Source organism: Oculina patagonica, chromosome 6 (genome assembly GCF_052425735.1).
Source record: "Oculina patagonica isolate OP01 chromosome 6, crgOcupat, whole genome shotgun sequence".
In the NCBI taxonomy this organism is placed as follows: Eukaryota; Metazoa; Cnidaria; class Anthozoa; order Scleractinia; family Oculinidae; genus Oculina; species Oculina patagonica.
In genome coordinates, this window is record NC_135763.1 from 658,118 (window position 1) to 682,154 (window position 24,037).

The 24,037-nt window shown below is 40.5% G+C and overlaps 2 protein-coding genes and 1 pseudogene across 2 annotated transcripts in view; 1 reads left to right on the forward strand and 2 right to left on the reverse strand.

Moving 5' to 3' along the window:
- Positions 1-21,852, reverse strand: LOC144658587 (uncharacterized). Its single transcript, XM_078519031.1, has 4 exons — positions 21,801-21,852; positions 13,001-13,300; positions 2,028-2,363; positions 1-1,690 (listed from the first exon to the last, which is right to left on the reverse strand). The coding sequence occupies exons 1-4, from the start codon at positions 21,840-21,842 to the stop codon at positions 1,199-1,201; spliced, it is 1,170 nt and encodes a 389-aa protein (XP_078375157.1). The 5' UTR covers positions 21,843-21,852; the 3' UTR covers positions 1-1,198.
- LOC144656228 (uncharacterized) lies at positions 8,893-10,014 on the forward strand (annotated as a pseudogene).
- LOC144658586 (uncharacterized) overlaps positions 20,950-24,037 on the reverse strand; it is a 23,240-nt gene continuing 20,152 nt past the window's right edge. Inside the window, exon 3 of the mRNA XM_078519030.1 lies at positions 20,950-22,107. Coding sequence (XP_078375156.1) covers positions 21,622-22,107 — 486 coding nt within the window. The 3' untranslated portion in view covers positions 20,950-21,621. The remainder of the gene's footprint in view (positions 22,108-24,037) is intronic.

The window sequence follows — 24,037 nt, forward strand, 5'->3', positions numbered from 1 at the left end:
AGCTCATGAAATTTGTGCTTTGGCGCAGGACCGCAAAGCTTGGAAGCCCATGGAGTTTTGGCCGCGCTGGAACACCCATGAGCGCCTCAGCCTAGCGAGAAGAGAGACAACAACAACAACAACAATCTTTATTTCGTGCCCAGAAGAATTTTACAATAAATTAAATACATGCAAAGAGAAAAATTAACAATAAAAAAAGAGCACAGTCACTTAGAAATAGCTAAGGCTAATCGAGCTAAGTGGCTGGGCCAAGCGGAAAAAAATATTGCAATAAATTTACAGAGTATAAAAAAACGGGACACGATTTCCATTCACACACACACACAGACAGGGAACAAAAAAAAGAAAAGTGTATTTGCACACACAAAAATGAAAAATAAAGTACATCAATGTACCAGTTTGAGAAGGCTTAACTTGTTCTAATCTACCCCTTATATAGTTATATAGTACAATCTATAAACACAGGGGATAAAAGGGCAGGTTAGAATCCACCGTACGGAAAAAGATGGCGGCTCTATACTTTACCAATACCTTGCGAACTCAACACAGCCATAAGAGCGCAAACACAGCCACGTTTCTACGAAATTAGTCCTTGTACTAGCCACATTGTTCATGCGGAGTTTGAAGCGTTTAGAGCTTTTCTGTGCGTTTTTATGAGCGTTTATAGCGTTTTCGCGCGCTAGGAACTATAGGTAAATGTACCAGTCGCCATCTTTTCTGGTACGGTGGATTACACACCATGTTCTCACGTTAATTAAATATCACTCTTTTGTACGTAGTAATTTAGATATCTGAGCTACAATTATCTTGTAAGACAACTACAAAGAGAGTCAATTAAAATATGTACAAAAGTCCTTATGTATTCCACTATATAAGCTCAAAGATCGTGGCTTACTGGTGATCTGAGCTTTAAAATTAAAATTTATTTTATTATCTTCGCACTTTTTTTTTTGAAAGAATCGCAGTTCGTCAGTTATCTTTATGATGTCAAATGGGTTAAGTTGTGTTGTTTCATACAATGCGTTGTTTCTTTTAACGTCAGGATATAGCGACTCGTTACAACGGAAAACAGACACTCTTTCACCTTAAACTAACATGTTCCAATATACAAACAAATCATTTGTACTACATGTTCTCATCTTATGGACAGCCAAAAAACAAAATCCTAAAAGATCTTCTGTGTTCTGTCGACAGGAAATTACTTGCCTCCAATCCAAAACTGAGTCGTTGATTCTGGGTTTGACGCGCAGCGGAATATCGGATTTACAGTACCATAATATCCAAAGTTGTCTTCTCTATTTGCATTATCACCACTCACAGTTCCGTCGAAATCGCAACCCATCCCACTATTATCAGAACTGTCGATGTGCAAAGGGTAAGAACCTTTTCGATACCAGGTCGCTGCCGTGCAATTCGCACACTCATTTCCCCGGATGTTGACAAGCTCGTAGTTTTGACAGCTGCTCGTCACCGATGGTGTGACTCTGATGATGTCGAAGTCTTCAAATGAGGCTCGCAGGTAATCCCTATATACCGTGCCGTCTGTGTTGTATCGGCAAGTAGCTCGCCAGTGAGTCGACTGATCTCTGAGCCAAAGAAGGTAATGTCGCTTTATCAGGTACGCCTGCCAGTTTGGGGAATCACCACTGACCGCACTTGAATCAGAGTAATCGTAAAATACCACGTCTTTCTAAGGGACGAAAAAAGAAAGTTGAACAAGACTGTAACAGAGGGCAAAAATCCATGAAAGGCTTTTATCAGCTCAACTGTAAACAATGGCAATGACATACATCTTTTTGATTTTAAGGAATTACGTTCAGAAGTTTTAATCTAACTGCTGTACGTTCAAATAATTAAAACAACCGAATCTGCTCGAAGAAGATACTATAGCTTTTAACAACAATTGCAGTGCTTTTTGAGAGGTTGTAGCAAAAATAAGTTCATGTAAAAAAATTTAGTACATCCCTTAACCAGTTGCGACTCAGTTGCACGTTTTGACCCGGCCCTCTCACATCTACGACATTTACCTGGAACAGGTGCTTGTTGGACAAACTAAATGACTCTATCAAGTTCCAGACAAAACCAGGCTCTGAATCAAAATCACAGAACACTTGGAAGGTTTGATTGCTGTCATCGATAACTGCATACAATCCAGACTTGTTGACCCCAGCTGCTTTGTAGTCCTGACAACTTCTTCTCAGCTGAATCTCGCAGTGTTTTCCAACAAACGGTACCGGACATGAACAGTTGTACCGAACGCTCGCGGGCTCACAGATTTCATTGCAGGTTCCTCCATTGAGACATGGATTGTTCTCACAGCAGCCATTGGTGCACGTGACTTTACCTACACATTGCTTCCCTTCCTGAAGTGACGAGAGAGAGAGAGAGTTTTAATCGTCTTATTGTAGCAATATGATCCTCGTGGAAATCAACTTTATTGTACAGAGGGCATGTTTATACGAAGGAAAGGTGTCCCTGGTAGGAGAGTTACCCTCTCCCCGAAGCCATCTTTTGCCAAGCGTTTATATGAGTAAAGTTATCCCTGTTGACCGAGCCAAAACTTGGCCTTCTCGGTTCAAAAGACTGGCGAGAGTTTTTTTAAAACATCTAATATGGCGGCCTTCTCTAAAATCAGAACGCTAAACATCGACCAAGACCATTTTTTCGACAAATTAACCGCCGACTTTGATTTTAAGTCATCCGCCGTTTTGTTTTGGCCGCTTGTATCGTTTGCGCTTGTCCCTGGTAGGCGAGACAAAAATAATCAAACTGTTTATATGGAAAAAAGTTTTCTCGCTTCCCAGGGACACCCTACCTTCGAAGCGAGTGACCCTCCACCCAGGGTCACCCTGCTCGCGGCGCCAACTTTGTAATTTCTCATACTGTATAAACGATTCGCAGCTATTTATAAAGAAATGTATGAAAAGCTCTCTCGCCCGGGTGGCTTGGTATGGAGGGTAACCCTCCTACCAGGGACAACTTTTCTCCAGATAAACAGGCCCTTAGTTATATAGTTTACGGGGCAAGCGTGTCAAAATAAAGTCCTACCTACGTTCCTGCGTGGGTAGGACATACGTACGTAACTACTTTGAACAGAGCGAACGAGTAAGCTTAATTGCACAAGAATTGATGAAAGGAATCAGAAATATGCATCTGCCATGAGATGCAAACTACTGGAAATATTGCGGTTCTTGCTACATTAAATTACCCTCGCGTCTTTAAGTGCGACTTCCTAGAATTATCAACCACACAGCGGTACAAATGGAATGCACGTTTTCGCTCATATTTTGCCCATAGATAGGTCCTGGTGAGAAACTAAACGGACCGTAGTTAGTTTTTCCTAATACATTTTCCTTTCGTAGAAATATGTCAAGAAAGATTTCGCCCCAATTGGGCTCAAAATCCACTTCCGGTTTGACTGATTTTTTTGAAAATTTGATCGCCTCGCGCATTTTACTGCCGCTGTTTATGGATCTTTCAATAGTATTTATATTCTCTTTAGGTCTTGATTGTATGACTGAGCGAAAAATAAAACAATTCGAGATTAATTTTGAGCCTGAAATGGGGATAAAATGATAGGCAAAATTTGCAATTGGGTAGCGAGCGAAATTATGCAGTAAAACTTTGCCAATTTTTTTCTATGTGCGATAACTTAAAATAACGTGAATATACATTTTATGGGTTAAAGAGACACCCATCTGATAGGATATCGTAAAAAATCTCTGGGAAAAAGGTTTTAAGTGGCCCGCTTTGGCCTGTACTTATTACTAATTTCGCCGAAAATCTGCCGTTTTAGCGTGACAGGAATTACGTGACAAGGCTAGTAAAGCGCGAGGGAAATTATCTTTTTGAAACAAATACTTTCAAACAACCCAAGTATAGAAACGGTCATGTGCTGAACTCTTTGAAAAGGTAAAAGCAATAAGAGATTTTCCCTTTACCCGTTTTGAAATAATTGCCTGATCTTAACACGCTCTTTATCACAACATGCTAGACGGCTCGTCGGTAAGGTTTAACCTAGCGAAATTCTGTGTTAGTAGTTTTAAGCTGTTAACCCCTCGATCATTTTCAAAAACCGGTCGTATAAATAAAAAGCATTCTCAGTTCAATTATAAAACGTAACAACGAGTCAATATTGTTTGGTTTATTTCTTTACGTGATCTGAAGGGAACTAGCAAATAATTAAATTACTAGTAATACGTGACTCGCAGGGCCTCGCGAAGCTCTGGGTTGGGGAGGCGGGGGGGGGGGGGGTGGTGTTATAAATAAGGAGTGGATTATGAAGTTGAACATTGTACATATCAGGAAGATATATTTGTTAAAAATTAGTAAAGGGCATGGCCGCGACACCCTCGTTCCCAGGGTCTACTCCGCTTTGAAGATGGCGGCTCTTTCAGGTTCGTAAAGAGGTATAAAGCGTTGGGAAGCGCAGGCTATTTTCAAAATCATCGACAAATTATTGGATAGCCGCATTTTGGACATTTATTTGAGGGCATTAAAAAAAAGAAGGACGAACGGTAGGAGGATTCGAACCCTCCGCCCGCGCGCCCCTGATGGCGATGAAAGGTTTATAGCCTGAATAGGCGTTGAGGGAGTATTATGTGGAAATCAGTGTTATTTTAATCCGAAAAAAAAAACGATAAAAATGAAAGGCTCAGGATTCGAACCCACAAAAAAAGTAAGGAAAAAAAAAAACCCTAGCCGGATTCGAACCCGCGCCCTCAGGTCCGAAGATCTGATTTCAAGTTCGACGCCTTACCATTAGGCCACTAGCGCGCGGCGGCCGTGTGACGTCATTTCCGCCACACACCAAGCTCACAAATAAATAAATATATATGACCGTAAACTCCACACGAGATTTCATCCCGCCTGAGCCCTTTGAGGGACAAAATTATACACCCCGCTACGCTCGGCCTTCGGCCTCGCTTCGCGAGGAATAAGTATTTGCCGCCGGAGTGCAATGATGTTGATTTTGTTCGTTGATGCGTTGTTGTTTCTTTTTGTAACAGATTGCCGATATTTTCCCAATTATTATCCGATAAGCGAAGCAAAATATAAAGCAAAAAAATGTTGGCTAGAATTATTTACTAACAGGTATCAACACTGAAGGTATTACTGAGGACTATAAACACCTTTATGGTATAAGATCTAACAGAAAACATACAATTGCCTTATAGCTTTTTAAGTTATATTCAGAGTTCTACTTTTTTTTTGCCCGAATAGTACATTTCAGTGAACTGAAACTTCGAAAATGATTAGCGCCAGAATTCAACGCAATATTTGGATCAGTCCTAAATCGATTTTACTTGCGATAAGCAAATTGTTAAATTAAATTATCTAAGTTTGAAAACACGTCCTTATCCGACAATTCCTCACTTCAGTAAACACGACTCTTCGAACAAGATGAATGCTTGTTGTTCTTTTAAGTCATTAGTTGGTGGTCAGTGCTCCTTTGATTGCAGAGACAGAAAGCAGTCTACGGAGATCGTCCCACTTTTATCGTGCACTAAAAATGTAGCACAACACAAGTCACTCTTTCAATTCCATGATGTGGAAAGTGAAATTGAGTTAATACTTGCTCGTGCGGCGATGTTTAACACTCCACAAAATGTCGAAGTGATGACTGTTTGCCCATCACATCGCTCATCCCTTGGTCTCGGCTGGACAAGAGGAACCGAAAGATGTAGGGTCCCTCAAGATTTATCTCTACATAAAATGGTGAGAGGAAAATATCCAAAAGCCGAAAGAGGGGTAAACAAGACCTTCTCGAAGTTAATTCTCAAAAGAACGGGACATTTGGTTCCCGTTGGATCAGGTAGATATCGACTTCTCACTCGGGTTATCGCTTCTTGTCTTATACAGGCATTTCAAAATACGTCTGATAGTTTTCCTTCTGTTTGCATAAGGTATGTGCAGATCATGCAGGGAAATTTTGAGTTCAGCGTCCGAAGAAGAGAAGTTGTCAAAATTAGCCAGCTTAGCAGCAAAGAACTCGCCTCCACTTGTCGACATAGATAACAAGGAAGAAGAAGTTGTGAGTCAAATGAAAGAGTTGACATTCAGGGTAAGAAAAATGTGACAATGATAAGCCTTTACTTAAAAGAAATCCATGGCGTTTTAAGCAAGTGTAAAATTTATTTATTTCGGACAACAATGAGAAAATATATATAACAGGCATGCACAGCACCTCTTGGGGGTGGGGGGAGGGGATACTTGGGATTTCGAGTGACGGGGATGATCGAATGGGGGACACAATCAAGACCCAAAAAACCTAGGGCTTCCTTTTCTTTAAAAGTTTCAGAATTAAAGGAGTAATGGTGTAACACAAAGAAAAAATGAGACAATTCACGATTAAGCATCAGAGCATGTTAAGAGCCTGTTAACATGAAAGATTTGTTTTTAATTCAGCCCTCTTGTTATGATCTACAGTCAACTCTCGCCTTACGGACACCCCGCTATTGCGGACACTCGATATTACGGACAAAATTCAGATCCCCGCCGAAAGAGGTTTGACTGTAAATGACTCCCGCTATTACAGACTCTCGCTCGACCCCGAGGGGGGTTACTCCCTCTTATGGCATATACGGGGAGGCTTCGCCCAAAAGGGGTACCTTTTTCATGCTTCAGGTATATAAAAGGGTAGGGATTTCACAAGTTTTGGTACATGAAAGGGTAAAGACATCGGTCATTTAGGTTTTTAAAAGGGTCTTCAATTTAAATAATTATATTGAACAAACGCACCTTATAACTTTATTTTTAAAATTTATTAAAAGCCATGTAAAACTGACATCTAGAATTCCTGTTTTAGGCATATGTCATGCATGTGTTTTTCGGTATATGAAAGGGGTACCTTTTTTCAGTAAAAGGTATACAAAAGGGGCGCCTTTCCTGTCAATATGGTATATAAAAGGGTACTTTTTTGAGTAGCCCCCTTGGGATTCTCGCTATACCGAGCACTGAACGACGCCCCGAGCGTGTCCAGTAAAACGAGAGTTAACTCTACGTGGCAATTACATTTTGTAAAATGTAAATGTTGTTTTATAGTGGTCATGCACTTAGCTTCGAGATTGTCACTTTGTAAGTCTAGAAAATTTCAAACCCGAAAGTGTTCTCCCTGGGCTCAGCACAGAAATCCTTCGACAAATTTCCTAACAATGCCCCAGCAACACTTGATGTGCAGTGTTATTGTCAGCCTTCGGTATGGGTACAGCGATATACACTTACTTGAAAAAAATGAAAAATAAAAAGATATGTTTGACCTACTGACTGACTGATCGTTTGCTTGCTTGATTGATTGATTGACTTATGGATAATTTGACTGATGGCTCCAGTGTAAACATTGATCACGTGACCAATATATCGCAAAACATGCATCGAAAATTTCGTTTCACAAAAGTGTTTCAGCCGCCTCATTTTGATCGATTACTAAAGAAGGTTGAATCCCCCGCCATTTCGGTTGATTCATAGGTTTATGAATACTGGTCTTCATGTAGTTGTACGCGGCATTGCGCTTAGGGGCGTAAAATAGTAAAGTGGATTTATTAAAATTATCTCCCATTGCGTTTTTTAGGAAATCAGTACAGTAACAGACCAAAGTCATTTCACGAGTACCCCATTTACAGAGGCGAGGTCAAGCATGTTTTCACAAGCCGATACCCCTTTCGGAAGTCTGTATTTGCCTTCAGATACCGAAAGTCTTGATGACACCTGCCAAGACAGAACTCCTGTCGACAGGTCAAGATCTGCACTGAATAATTTTCTTGCGTCAAGAGACATAAGTCCTATTCGATCTTCTTTAAGGACACCCTGGGATGACGTCGGCGAAAGAACCAAACGTTACTATGTAAAGAAGGCGAGTGAGGCTGTAGCCGCCTCATTGGAAGTTATAGCTGGCAAAGATTCTGATAAATTGTGGGACAAACTGGTCTCTTCAAAGGCAATGAATCAGCATTTTCCCTCAACATCCTTAGAAACAGAAAAAGTCGATTCTGTTTTACTGGAATCTTTAGCAGAATGCTACAACAGTGCTACCCAGTGGGATACGCGTCGTCAGATATTGTCTATCATGGTTGACAAGGTCAGCTTTAAGTCTCTTCAAAGGTGGATTCCAAACCTCACACAGTATCGATTCAAGATTGCCAGACAGCACCTGCTGATCCATGGTAGAGGCTCTCCTGTTCCTAAACCTATCCAGAAGAGAATGTACGTTTCCCCGGAAATGGTTGACCACTTCATTTGTTTCATAACCAGTCAGCACATCATTCAAGATTTACCATTTGGACAGAAAAACCTTACTTTGAGTTCCGGTGAAGTGATCGCAGTACCCAATGTTATCAGGACAATGATTCCAGAACGTATAGCACAGCAATATCAAGAGTACTGCAAGGAGTCAGGCATAACCTGCTTGAGCCGAAGCTCTTTGCTTCGAATTCTTGACGTCTGTTCTGCCTCCGTGAGGAAATCCTTACAAGGTCTGGACTACATCACTGCTTCTGGCGCGAAAGCGTTTGAGGAACTTGAAATTGTGGCTGAGCGACTGGGAGAGCTTGGAATGGGTATGTCCTGGGCGAAACAAAGAAAGGAACAACTGAAATTGGCCAAGCGTTACCTGAAAAGTGACTTCACGGTAAGGACAACAAATAACCCTTAAAACATTGCAACAGCTTTGAGACTAACACGTGCTTGTTTTTATAGCGTAATTTCTCATACGATCCTCTTTGATTTTTAAAGGTACATGTTTCTGAGTCGTCGACTGTCCCAGACCATTGTAGATGTTTTGCGCTCAGTGATGCCAAATGTTCCGAATACCAGGGAGAATGTAGTCATATCCATGATGGGGTGTGTGATCGTTGCAGCCTGGTGGAGGTGAGCATTGGAGAAATAGAAGACGCCCTTAAGCTCATTGCAACAGAAAGCGAAGAAATGGACGAGTTGACCTTTAACACTGAACAAGCAAGGCGTAGCATCAGTGCCTGGAAAGCTCACCTTCTTCGTGCAGTTAACCAAGATGAGGCCAGAGTCGATGTAATGGAAATGTTAGAGGAAAATTCTGTTTTCTTGGTCCAAGATTGGGCCATGAAGTTCCTTCCCAGAAAGTATAGAGAAAGTCAAAGCGACTGGTTTGCCAAGCGGGGGATTCCTTGGCACATCACAGTGGCACTACGGCAGCGACCAAACCGACAAATCGAGACGATGGCATTCGTGCATATTTTTTAAGCTTGCGACCAGGACAGTCACTCAGTGCTTGGCATAATGGCGGATGTTCTCACAAAGTTAAAGATTGGTATGCCAAACCTTGAAACAGTATTCTACAGACAGGACAACGCGGGGTGCTATCACTGTGCTTCGACCATTGTTGGTGCTAAAGTGGTAGCAGATAAAGCCGGTGTTACCTTGAAGAGAATGGATTTTTCGGATCCACAAGGTGGCAAGGGAGCATGTGACCGAAAAGCGGCGACCATTAAATCCCACATGCAAATCTACCTCAATGAAGGCAATGACATTGAAAATGCTGCTCAAATGAAGGCTGCCATCGAGTCTTTTGGTGGAGTTCCTCCTATGTCCATGGGCTGGGCGCTCAAGAGTTCCTTTGTTGGGAAAAGGTTCAATTCCAATCAAAAAGATTACCTCATTAAGAAATTTGAGATAGGGCAAGCAACTGGAAGAAAGCTTGACCCGGCCACTGTGTCCAAAGAAATGAGGACTGCCAAAGATTCCAATGGCAATCGTCTGTTCACATTCAGCGAATTCCTGACAACGCAGCAAATCCGGGGCTTTTTTTCCAGACTGACTGCCAAACGAAGTGTTGATGTTGTGACCGAGGAAGACGAGGAAGAAGAGATCTGTGCGCGCCATGAAGAAGCGTTAAGTGAGATGCGCAGAGATGTGTCCAGTTTAGTAGCTCTTCAGCATCCCATTATGCATGACACTTATAACATCTGCGAGCTTGCCTCCAGTGGCAAACTTGCAGCTACTTTCGTGTTATCGTTTTGCGCGACATCTGCATCTTTCTAGGCATTGATGTTTCAAATGTCACGATAACCCGCAAGAAGCCTTACATCGATAAGCTTCAAGAGGTGGTGAAGTCTTGTACCTGCTACAAGTGAAAGCCTACAAAGAAGCCGCATTTTCTCCGTCCAATGTTAAAGTATTGACAAATGCGTTATCTCATCATTTAAAGAAGATCATTTTGTAACAGTATTAAGTAGAAGCTTTCTCGTTGTTTTTAAAATAGTTAAAACTATTAGCACCCTGCTCCACACTCCTTTCAGACATTTTATCTTCCACAATCTGGTTGCCTTGACCCCACCCGGCTCCAGCCTTGTTTAAAAAGTGCAAACTTTCAAGCTAAGCCCTGCTTAAAACAGGCTTAGAGCGTTGGGGGGTGGGGGGCGGGCTTTCACAATGAAATATCACCCAAATGCGACAGGAAACGCTATGTGTAGACAGCAAAAGGGGACCAAAGGGACGCCAAAGAAGCGGTGAAGAAGGTGGGCCTTTCCCTTCCTATAAGAGGGATGGGATGTGGAGTCTAGTAGGTACTGCTAAAAAAGCTATTTTTCTCCGCTTTATCAACAGCGAGGTAACATGTCTACAAATATAATGTGTTTTTAATATGAAATACTTATTGGCAGTATCTAGCGATATTGGTGCTTCCCATGTTATGATCATGATAACTTGACCCAAAAGAAACCTTACATCGATAAGCTTCAAGGGGTAATGAAGTCTGGTACCTGCTTCAAGTGAAAACCAGCAAAGTTCGTGCTTTACATACACGTAGGTTTTCGCAATATTTTAAAACTCCGCTCTGTAAGCCCTTTAAAACACCCCCCCATCCTTCCCGGCCACTGATATGCCACAAGCTCGTTGCAATAATCCCACCTACGAATTTGTAGAAAAGTTTTGCATTTAAAACAATGTTGATTTCCTTATGGAACTGAAACCGCTTTATGTGGACAGCAGGATGGGAGGTGGGCATTTGAGTCTAGTTGGCACTGATTTTAGGTGAAAGTAGAGTTGAAAATACTTGGCAATTTTCAGTGATCTATACTAGAACAGAAATATTACTAGATCTAAAAATATCCCTACAATGATCATGCATGAACGAAAGGAGTGAAAGAAGGGACATCTATAAAAGTATGCCTAGAAAGGCATACTTTGTTTCCAATATTCCCGGAATATTGTGTGCTAATCCATGTTACCTTTCATAGTTGATTCCGTGCCAAAGCTAAACGCTGTGAATTCTCTATCTAGCCAAAAGATTTGAACTGCTAGCAGATCCTTTTATAATAATTTCATATCGTTGTAAGTGACAGTTAATTTCACCATAAAAAAATTGTAACAAATTGAAGTGTGAGAAACCATTGTAAGTTGGTTAGTTACGCTATTAAATCTCCCATTTGTATTAGGTGTTTTTGAGGATTATTAAATGAAGTATAAAAGGAGCGACAAAAATTATCATTTCCCTTGTAGCAGAACGCCCTGGTCACAAACTCTGTCATGAGTGGTGCAATAGGAAGGAAAAAATCTTAACTAAGCCCTTTTGAATTCTTCTGAATTACTTTAATGAAAAGTAGACAAAGCACGTACATTTGCCTGGTTCTGAATTTCAGCTGAAGAACACTTAACAGCACAGCCACTCGCGATATTGGTATAAAACAAGTAAATTAAAGTTTCCTTTCCATTAAAATTTGGCATGTGACATCTATCCTTTTCGTGTATTTTAAAATGATTAGATTATTTAAAATACAGGAAATTGTGAAACTGTCAGCGGGTATTGTGACAAGCAGTGTCACGCAATTGTTTACATTTTTTCTGATTTACGGCAAAACTAGTGATAAACAAAGGCCAAAGCGGGCCACTAAAAACCTTTTCCCCAGAGATTTTTTTAAATATCCTATTAGATAAATGTCTAGTTAACCCATAAAAATTGTTTTTACAATATTTTAGGTTATCGCACATAGAAAAAAATGGCAGAGTTTTACTGCATAATTTCGCTCGCTACTCATTTGCAAATTTTGCCTTTGGATTTATCTCCGTTTCAGGCTAAAAATAAATCTCGATTTGTTTTATTTTTCGCTCAGTTATACACTAAATACCTAAAGACATTATAAATGTTATTGAAATATCAATAAACAGCTGCAGTATAACGCACGAGGCGATCAAACTTTCAATAAAATCAGTCAAACCGGAAGTTGATTTTGCGCCCAATTTGGGGCAAAATCTTTTTTTGCATATTTCTACGAAAGGAAGCTGTATTAGGAAAAACTAACTGCAGTCCGTTTAGTTTCTCACTAGGGCCTATCTATGGGCAAAATATGAGCGAAATCGATTTTTCCAATTTGTGCTAGCGAAAGGCGATATTAGTCGATTTTTGGAGAAAGCCGCACTAAAACGTTTTCAAAACAGGTGATTGAAAACGGATCAGACATAAAACGGCGTTGTTGAAGCAAGCTGTCGCCAACTTCGAAAACAAATGCCGCCATTTTGTGCCAAATAAACTCATCAAATATTTAGGATTCATGGGCGGGCAGAAAACGTACTTCAAGAGCTCTATAGGAAGGCGCTAAATAATTCAGAATCCATCATTTTCTTTAAGTAAACTGTGCTGATTGTTTTCTTCGGAAAAATTATTCAAAGTAATCCTGGATTCCATTATTAATTCTTAAAAAAAATCGAGAAGTCAAATGCGAAAATTACGGAAATTCAGCAAAATAAAGCTCTAAAAGAAAAATGTTTGTAACATCTTTCTGAAAATCAAGAGGTAAAATAATAACTGTTTTTATTTGTTTTTCCTTCAGACAACCTGTTAAGCTGACTTTTAATTAAAAAACACCGCGACGAATCTCGCGAAATTCATTATTTGTTAAGAACACCGTATTCGTTTTGCTACGCGTTAACTAAAGCTCCGAGTTTACAGCAGAATAAATAGAATGTCTTAAAATTTAAAATTAAATGGGAGTAAAGTCGCAACATTAATAAATTTTCAACAATTTTTCACCTTGGAACCTTCCTCTCTGCGTAGGTTATAATAACTTGATCCTGCAGAATGCTTGAGAGAGGTTTCGTTGGTCAAATGATTTCCTTCATTCAACTCGCAGTATTTTTTTTCATTGGTTTCCTTGAAGTTGATCGACAAACATCGACAGTCCTGTATACACCAGGAGTAGCACTGAACTGGGTTTAACGTGACAGAATTGTGAAAAACATGGCCAACAAACTCTGAGTCTTGCACGGCATCTCGGTGTACATCGAGGGAAATCTTTTGGCAGCTGCTTGTTACACAGTCGCCATTAACTTGCTGAAACGTAAAAAGGAATGCAAGAAACTTTGCAGCAAACATATCCGTTGATACGCACTGAGCTTCACTTCACCATCACCTGTCCCCTGGCGCCAAGTTGGCGCAAACGGCCTCCACTGAGCTTAGCAATTAATATTTATGATGTGTTTCCACGAAGCGATGAATCAGTGTCATTTGTTTCTGCTCGTGATAAGTCAATACATGTCTTAGCATCCAATCAAAATTTACTTTATTGAGAGTCCTGAAGGGGTAAAATGGGAACTGGGATTTGCCTATTTTGACTGGGATTTGCCTATTTTTTCACTGGGAAAATGGGATTTAGGTAACTGGGGCTGGGATTCGGAAACAAAAAATGGGAATGGGAAGCATGTCAGTACATGACTAAACCTGCATATTTTACGCTCTATAATATTCTTAAAGTCCGGCATAGAATAGTTAAAACGCTGAAAATTAACTCTGAAACAAAACCACTACACTGCACGAGTGTCCATCGAGTGTCGATCAATTTTCGTGTAAGTGATTAAGTTACTCAGCGGAACTGCTATGACTGAGCATGGGCACAAATGGAATATTTAAAAGAAGTGATAGTAAGTTTTGCAGGGTAGTGGTAAGTAAGGGATAAAAACTTAATAGCTTTAGTTAAAGCTACTGAAAATTTCTACCATTCTCTACAAGACAAACGAACAAATGAAAAGTAATGTTCTCAACAGCATTGGTGATAATATAACTGGCAGAACATGATTTTGGATACTCCATTCTCTGAACTATTCCTTCTGCGACCCAGGTGCGAGAAGGGACAGTCTAGGATAACTTGCATGTGCATGCTTAAAACAAACCAATGAAAAACCACAGAGACGTGTGGCGTTTCTTACATGCAACGCGTGCGCTAAGGTAAAAATAGTTCGCTAAAATGAAAAATTCAACTTCGCAACAAATTAGCGCGACATCTGCAAGAAAAATTGTCGTAACCTTTGTCTAGAGCCGTAATGAATAGATATTAAACCCACAAGTACTAAATTTTTGAATTTAACATCTGTGCGTGCGTTTCCAAAGGTACTGTCGATTATGGTTTGGTTTCTTCAGCTTCCCCTCCTCAGTTTTGTTTTTTTGGGGGGGGAGGGGGGTGGGGCTGACAGATTTCTGAGAATGCGCATGCAGGTCAATATTTCTGTACTCGCTCAACGACGCCTGTGCCTGGGTTCACCGAAGGGAGAGTTCAGGGAGTGGACTACATTCAGAACATTCAAAACAACAAATATATTACGCTTAAGCCCGGTTTTCCATGCACTGGGAATTTTACTACTGGGAATGGGATTTGGACAAAAAATAGGCTGGGAAATGGGATTTGGGCAAAATTTGGGCTGGGAAATGGGATTTTGTACCCCCCCTTCAGGACCCTCTTTATTCATGATGGTTTAGTGTTTCGTGCTTCATTGAAAATGCAGACGAAAGTCTATATTCATATGCATCACAAATCTATTTTATGCAGATTGAAAATGCATTGATAAAGTCATAGAGATCGTTTTGAGAGTTTTTTGCCTGGATGCTTCAATGAATATTTCATTACCCAAAGAGAAAAATCTTCGTCTTAAATTTTACTTGTTCGTTTTGAGTCCGGATTTTAAATTTCTCAATAAAATACGAAATCAAAAAACGGATTTTGACGCACCGAAATCAAATTTCAATTAACAACCTTAAGATGGATTTCAATTAAGGACGGTGCCTACTAATAACAAAGTATTTTTTCCCGGCCGAAGACTATGCAAGAAATGTAGATGTTACCAAGGGCTACTGAAATTCAAAAAGAAAATTGGGGGTAGCCACGCAAATTTTCGAGATAATTAGGTTTGAAATCTGGAAAAAAGTGCTGACGTGGCATTTTAAAATAAAGTAAAACTAAATACAATTTCCTTGCAAATTCCATTTGAAATTGGTTTTTCATGAACGAAATCAACATTAAATATAACAATCTTTACAATAACTAACAAATAATGTCTTCGGAACTGCGTGATCCACGTTTTTATTAACAAAATAATTGCGTTTGAGCCATTTTTGATTCTAGCAGCTGTCACTTGCACGGCCAGAAAATCGGCCTAATTTTTTTTCACTTAATGAAAAACTAAACATGTGCTCTATAGACTTACCACTTACATTTTATAAAATAAAAAGTAGGGGTCACCACGCGTTTTTAAAAGTTATACCAGTTGTTTTCAGGTTCTATGAAATCGCTTTTGGGGTCTGTTACATTTTTCCTATCCCCTCCCTAGCGAGTTGAAGATTTGCATCTCGCGCGTGCACTACGCCATTTGTCACGGTTAGCAGTTTGCGGGTAACGTTTTAGCGCTTAGCGATTTATTTTTTACTGTTAATGTGAGCCATTTTCAGTGGTAAGCGGTCAATGGTTACTGATATGTTGATTTTCCGCTGTTCCTGGCTTAGGATATGTCCATAAACTGGATTTCGTCGCAGAGAAAACTTTCTTGATTTTTAGTCGCGCGCTTGTTCGCGTAGTTGAATTCGTCATTTTGAGCGAGCAAATTAATTAAAAGCGCGCGCGCCCAGTGTGATCGATGCATTGCGTGATGCGCAGAACAAGTGCGCAGTAGCAATAGGAGGCACCGTCCTTAACAACGTTAGATTTAAAGCATAGTTATTTCTGCGTTTTGGGGGAAATCCGAAAAAGGATTTGTAAAACTGTCTTCGTGCACAGCGCTCTATGATCCGCCAACTGCGAGTGTAGTAAGAAGAGCGAGAGAGACTGGGCCCATCCCCAAGTGACATATTATGGGATCGGAAAATCCCACGTGTTGGCGAAAACCTAGCGAGAATCGAGAAGAAAACGTGTTGTTATTGTAGTTTTTGAAGTAGTTCCTGAGCGAGATTGAGTGGAGTGTAACATTTGGTGACCCCGACGTGACAAAGAAGCCATCGAAATGTCGAAAGTCGTCGAAGAGATTCAGATAGAGGTGAGGACAGCAATTTGTCAGCTTAGCGAAGCGAGTCTTCGAGAAATATGTGCGGGGCTACACATCGAAGTAAAAGAGACGGATACGGGACGTCTGGCGCTAATACAAATCCTAACGAAGTATTTAGACGCCGAGGAACTTGGAACTGAGGCATTAACGAATCTCAGAGAAGCAATTAAAGAGAAGAAACCTGCAACAAAGGACGCGAAGAGTGAACAAGAGAGGGGTGTGAAAACCGAGCAGGAGGATCAGAAGTCTGCCATCAAGTCAAGTACAAACACAGTTACGCCTAAAGAGACCACAACGACCCGCGACAGGCTGATTACCAGGATTTTGTAAAGACGTGGCAAGCAGATATGAGATGGGCATATGACCTAGCATCTAGGAAGACCCAGAACTCGTCAGCCAGAAGTAAACTGTATTACGACAAGAAGGCTTCCGCTGCAGTCCTACTTCCCGGCGACCGCGTACTTGTTAGAAACCTTTCAGAAAGGGGGGGGGGGGACCTGGAAAGCTCCGTTCACACTGGGAACAGCAAATTTACGTAGTTGAGGAACGCATATCTGATAGTCCAGTCTATCGAGTAAAGCCCGAACATGGCCGTGGGAAACAACGAGTGTTACACCGTAACTTGCTACTTCCTTGTGATGCTTTACCACTGCCTAAACCAACGAGAGCCTCATCCAAGACCACCCAACCAAAATCCAGAGTACTACCCCAGCCTGAAGATACTGGAGAGAGTTCCGATGATGAGTATGAGCTGGACACACTGTCCTCTCCAGTCACCCATGAAACAGCCTTTCCGGCGGAAGTAGACACTGCACCTATAGACCCACAGGACCACTATGATAATGAAGTTTGTGCCGATATGTCAGATGCCAGGGACCAACCTGACCCACAAGTGGATACTGATGGCTCATCAGTGCCAAATTCATCCGGTCTAGATGTGACTGATATAGCCCCTCAGGAAAGTGACAATTCAGATTCAGAGGAACACCTAGAGGGAGCTACGCGACCTAGAAGGGAGACACGACCCCCTCAGATTCTGACCTACAGCCAGATGGGGGTGCCCGAGTACCAACGTTTAAACCCAGTAGTGAACGCAATTCAATGCCCTCAGGTGATACTTCCCTACCAAGTCATGAGCAACTGGCTTGTACCTCACTGCACCCCGCACATCCCATTTGTTCCACAGCTGCAGTTTATGCCACAGCCCATATGGACAAACCAGTACTGAACACTCTTGTAGTCACAACTGATTGCTTCGAGAATTATCCATAGACAAGCAGACCTGTTGCACGCCTTCTGTGACCAAAATCACAAGCGAACTTTGTGTTGGATATTACTTCTAGTTACAAACTGGTAAAGGACAAAACCTGCGGATCATGGAACTGCCGCAATAAGTATTCAGTTTGAGACATAATGAGAACTGACGCTCCCCCTAACCTTTTCTCTGTTTTTGGTTTTGTATTTACTGTAATAATGTCGGGACGACATTTCTGTTGGAGGGGGAGTGTGTAGCAAGTAGAACGAGAGAGACTGGGCCCAGCCCCAAGTGACATATTATGGGATCGGAAAATCCCACGTGTTGGCGAAAACCTAGCGAGAATCGAGAGGAAAACGTGTTGTTATTGTAGTTTTTGAAGTAGTTCCTGAGCGAGATTGAGTGGAGTGTAACACGAGCGCGTAATACAAAATGGCGAACCAAAGAGCACTGAAGAATGCGTTACATTGCGAAAGCGAAATAAAGCTAAAAATCAGTTCCAAACGGAAACTTGAAAATTTAGCGGTTGTGGGTCAAGTTCTCTAAAATACCCAAACTTTTTAGTCATTTCGCGTTCAGTGTTGTTTTGCAGCAGACGGGAAAGAAATGTACCAAGGGTTATAACGCGCGTACAGAGCTATTCCTATTCGCCAAGAGTTGTTTCTCGGGCTGTTGCTGTTGTGGTTTGCGGATCATGGACCTCTGCAGGAGCCATAATCGGGGAAGGACACCGTAAGCGCGAGATTATTTATTTCATGTTATCTAACAAAGTAAGTACATTTTAAAATTAAAATACAGGAGACTTAAAGAAATATTTCGGAGCAGCATCAGTTAATTAGATAAGGAACTTGAATGGGGTAAAATATTTAAGAAACATGTAAAGATATTCCTAAACTACTCCATTACTCAGTATCAAAGTCCTAGCTACAACATATTAAAGCGTCGAAGAAAGAGCGGCATGATGTATACAGTCGTATTTCGGCAAATGTATGGTCTTTATTTGTCCCCTGTCGATATTTATGCTTTGTTTCTCCTTGTCGCTACGCTCTAAAACGGGTAAGTAAATTGTCTTGCGCCTCCTCGTATACGACATCTCCGAAGCGTTTTCACGCTGTTCACGAATGAAATTGTCGGAAACAAATGCTACTGCAGACATCCGAACCACTAGAATCACCCTCACTTTCATGATCACTTTCAAGGAAGTGCTCAAGGAAGGCTTGATGTAACTGAGGAGTAGAAACAGATGAAAAAATCCAATATCTGCTTCACTTGAAGAGCTAATTTTGGACGCCATTTTGTTTGTTTTTCTCCGCGCGACGTCCTCGCAAAAATCCTCGCAGCAATACGCGCGTGTGCCAAAGGGCGATGGCGCAATTTGTGCTAAAAATAGCAAAATTGTCCCACATTATGGGGACATCCCCTAATACTGGAATGACTCGCACTTACGGTCTCCGTCCCCGATTATGGCTCCTGACCGCTGCTCATAAAGACAGATTTGCAAATCCTTTTGCGGATTTCCCATCCCTAACCCCCTGCCTCCGAAAAAAGGGAAAAAAGAAAAAAAAGCAAATCCATAAAATACGTGTTTAAATTTGGACATCCAACTCGGTGAAGGATTTTGGTTCGTGTAAAAGCGTTTTTAAATTTCGTGTTACTTTACTGAGAAATCCGAACTCTGAATTTGAAAATCTAAATCCGGATTTCCTCATCGAATGCACTCTTATACTGTTTCATTTACGCCTTTTTCCCTTCAACAAGTTCTAATGTTTACTTCATTTAATCCAAAAAGTGATCATCTAAAACGAAAAAAAACAACAACAAAAAACACGCTTATTTCGATTATTTGAATCAGCGAAATTCATTGACAACAATACCGTTTTATTTCAACGTTAACAACATTCTTCATTCTGATATGACAGTGTGCTAATATGAAAGCGTGCCCATCAACACCTATAAATCCCACACTTTTTTTAAAGAGCCGTTATTTTCATAAAACAAGATTTTTCTACATTCTTCTCTGCAGAAAGGGGTTTTAGAAAACGTAATAGTGTAAGTTTTGAACGCGCATCGATAAATATCAAGAGAGGAAAAGGGCGTTCGGAGACAAGCATAAAAGCACAATTTAAAGCACAAAAAACGTCACCTACAATAGTGAAGTTTGGGGCCGGTGCCTCCCCATTTGAGCGGAAAACTCACTTACAGTTCTGTAAACGTTCAACACGCACGTTATGCCACACTTGAGACAATGTTTTATACCCAAGTCCAAACACCAAGAAGACAGTCGAAAATACGACGTAACGTACTGGGGAGTATTTTTAAAAGAAAAAGAAGCTGTTGGAAATTCGACGAAGTACTGTCCTGAGTATTTAATGTTTCTTTTTACAAGAAGTCGAAACAAGAAATATCAAACGGGAACTTTGCATCAGATATCTTGAATGATTTCTTTTACCTTTGAATTGATGAGAATTTTCCTCTCAAAGGAAGATGAATCGAAATTACACATAAACATTTTATATTAAACTTCCTTGAATGGAATTAACTGACAACTAGTACTGAAAAACATGCAAAATTTTAACTGACGCCTAACGCACAACCGACAATCGCTTGAACGGGGAGCTAACTAGATAACCAGCCGATTAATTTAGCTCCCCAGCTCGTACTTAGATATTTACCTAAAATGATATAACTTTTTCATCTGTAAAAAGCTCAAACACATATAACGTTAATGAAAACGGCCAACCTTTCTACTGACATGTGACAACAGGCTAAATCGCGTCTCAACTACATAAAAATAACTGGCAATTAAAAAGGGGCTAAAAGTTAAATGACAAATGCTGACATTTATAAGTTTCTCATCCCGATTTGACATTTAAACTACATTTCCATACGAAACTAAGGAGAGTTTCTAGTGTCTCGGCGTTTTTGTCCACGCATGTACAAGGGTCCTTAAATTTGAAATTCTATCCCAATATCAATCACTAGCTCGACTAGCTTTTCTACTTTTAAGAAAAAATGATTGAATTTTTTATGAATTGAGTCTGAATTGCCCCAACCGCACTTCCACAACCAAATTTCCAACAATTTGATAACTGAGGTTGCCTCCCATATAAGCCTGGTGGTTTTTTGGAGGTCTCCTCGCCTTACCATAAAATGTTATATTTCAGTGTTAAAATGGCTAAAAAATGATGATGATGATGATGATGATGAGGAGGATGAAATTTATTGTCGTACGTGAAAATGAAACCTTAACATGCGAACGCCCAAGCTCATCTAAAGGTGCCCTATATCTATTACATCATTTTTGAAATATAAACGTAAGTTATACACACGTAGGAATCATCAAGAGCTATCGATTGCCATCCTGCTCTCCCCCCCCCCCCCCTCTTCAAAGACCGTGTACCAACATCCGACGACAACAGTATATGACTCGATAAAGCTACACAACTTAAATATAGTTGATTGATTGAAACTGCCTTGAGGCAGGGCGGAACCAGCTTTTAAACTTTTGAAGCTGAGTCTGAAGCATGTGAGGACGTCCTCATCTGGATGGCAAAGAGCACCACAGAGAATGACATTATGCCTCGACTCCAGATTAAAAAGTGGCCAGGTCAAGGCGCCATGTGCAGACACCATTAGGAAAATCAAAGCCAATTATCAAACAACCTACTACCAGGCAATCTGTTAGAACGAGACAGCGTACCTATTTCAAGGAATGGCAATGCCCAAAGGCCCAATCCAATTATACGCTATTGATGTCAGAAATAGAATGCGGGAGATAATCAGAGCTAACACACCTAGCCGTACAACATGGTGGTCGTTTAGCAAAATAGACCCTCGGGACACCAAATTTGGTCATGAGACAGCCAGAAGAGCAGAGGCAAAGCAACGCGGACTAGCACAAAATCAATCCTCGGTTCTATATCGCAGTCAAATTACTTAAAACGTACGCGTTGCTATGAGCATCTTAACATGTGATGCGAACGCAGATACGCAGATTGTAACTAAAAGATACATTCAAGGCCCGCTATTTTCTAGACAAGTAAACAAAAAAAACTCCAACACTAGATCTTCTATGTTCTGTTGCCAAGGAATCATTTGCCTCCAATCCAGAACTGAGTCGTTGCTTCAGAGCTTGAAGTGCAACGGAATTTGGGATTTACAAAATAATAACATCCAAAGTTGTCCTCGTCTGATATGACATCGCCGGTCTGATTTCCATGGAAATCGCAACCATGGCGATAAGAACTGTCGATATGCAGAGGAAAATCACCTTTTCGATACCAGGTCGCTGCTGTGCAATTTGCACACTCATTTCCCCGGATGTTGACAAGCTCGTACTTCTGGCAGCTGCTAATCACTGATGGCGTGACTCTGACGATGTCGAAGTCTTCAAATGAGGCTCGCAGGTAATCCCTATATACCGTGCCGTCTGTGTTGTATCGGCAAGTAGCTCGCCAGTGAGTCGACTGATCTCGGAGCCAAAGGAGGTAATGCCGCTTTATCAGGTACGCCTGCCAGTTTGGGGAATCACCGCTGAACTCACTTGAATCAGAGTAATTGTAAAAGACCACGTCACCCTTGAGAAAAAAAAGAGGAAGTCGAGAAAAATGGTAAAGATTGAAAAACCTATGAAACGATTTGTGTCGGTTCAATTTATTCAAGTAACATATTTTAAAACACGTCATGTCCTAGTTGAACACTTATGTCCAGGATTGAACGCAGGTATTGTTTAGTGAGTACTTAATGTTTAACTGTGTTATTTGACATTCCCATATTACTTCATATTGGACAAAATTTGGTGTGTTTTGGTGAATTATTATTAATAAGGACACTTTGTGATGCCTGACATGAGAAACGTGCATCTCATTAGCGTTCAATCCTGGACATATCTGTAGTTGAAGTACATCTCAACTGTCTATTCATGTAATAGATTTCGTTCACGAGTTGGTTCACTGGGGCCTTTGATTACGCTACTCAAATAATTGGTAGGCACTGCTAGTTTTTTTTTTTAGATTTTTAATCGGGCGTGGCCGATTTATAGTTTACCCTTTGGTCGTCCTAGACGATAGTCTCCTGTCGGCTAAAAATGACGGGGATAGCCTGGGCCAATCGGTTTCATTTCAGTTTTGACAGTAAATCGATGTAGGAACACTGGATCGACTTTGGGCTAATCTGCAATCTGGTTCTCTTCTTTGCTTCGGCGGGAGGACAGAGAAAAAAGCTTAAGGGGTAAAGTACTAATAATCATCATTATGAAACTGTAGTTACTTTGACAAGTTAAAGCTATTTTTGTAAATAAAAGGGGTAACGTCATTCATGTCACGCAATGTTTTTGTGGGAAACTTTGAAACTAGACGCTTTGCTGGTTTCTACAAATAGCAGTGTGATCTGGCGGTACATTTTTTTGAGGCGGACTCCACTTTAAACGCACAGTTGGGCGTCAAAGTCGCCTGTCACAAAGAGTAGAATGTTTGCACAACTTGGTTTGGATATATTTTAGATTTGACTAGTGACGTTAGTAAGACACTTCTCAAGACGTCAGCAAAACATTGGCAATGTACAGTATTGGTGTGAACTTGAATGGATTTTTTACGAGATCAGTAAAGCTATCGAATGAAAAGATGACTTGAAAATGAAAACTTCGAATAATTATAATTAAATACCAATTGAATTTTAGATGAGAAATTCCGGAAGTGACATCTGTGTTCAAAATAGGAATTTTTGTACAACGTAAAGTTCCAAGACCACATGTTTTGTAAAAATCACAGACAAACATGATCAGGAAAACAAAACAGGCCAATGGGTTTTATTCACGAAAATACACCTTTCTTTATAAGAAAGAGTTTAATTTGTAAACAAGACAATGGAATCGAATTACATTTCACACGAAATTTGCATACATTTGAACTTGCAAAAAAGAAATATCTCTGCCGAGACATAATAGCGAGACCTTACATTAATAATTATTGTATTCTGATCTGAGTGTTATTTTTTATGCATTTAAAACTATTTGAAAGTGGTTCTCATCGATGAAAACAAAACGGTTTTTCATTCACTGCTTGAAAGTATTTATAGACGTGAAAACATTCGCTTAATCAAATTACATTCTGCACGAAATATTTTGTATCTATTTGTCCCGAAACTTTGAGGAAATTGAAATCTTTGTGGACAGTACTGCATAAAAGCAGTTCATAGAATTGAATAAAAAGATAAGAATCATATTGATAAAGGAAATTTTAATGCTTTATTTTGGCTCATTTTGACGAAATTCAGGATTTTCAAAGACTGCCAGTAAACGGCTGTATCTTGTCTGTCTCTAACGATTTTGCTACGGTTTCGAACGAGCTAATTTTTCAACATGATATCATGGTAGCGGGCAGAATTCGGTTCGTTCTGAATTTTTTAATACGGTATACAAGTTACAGGTCAATATACAGACCCTTTGTACAGTAAAAAACGTTTTGGGAACAAACCATTGTGAACTTATTAACCGGGCGGAGACTGGGC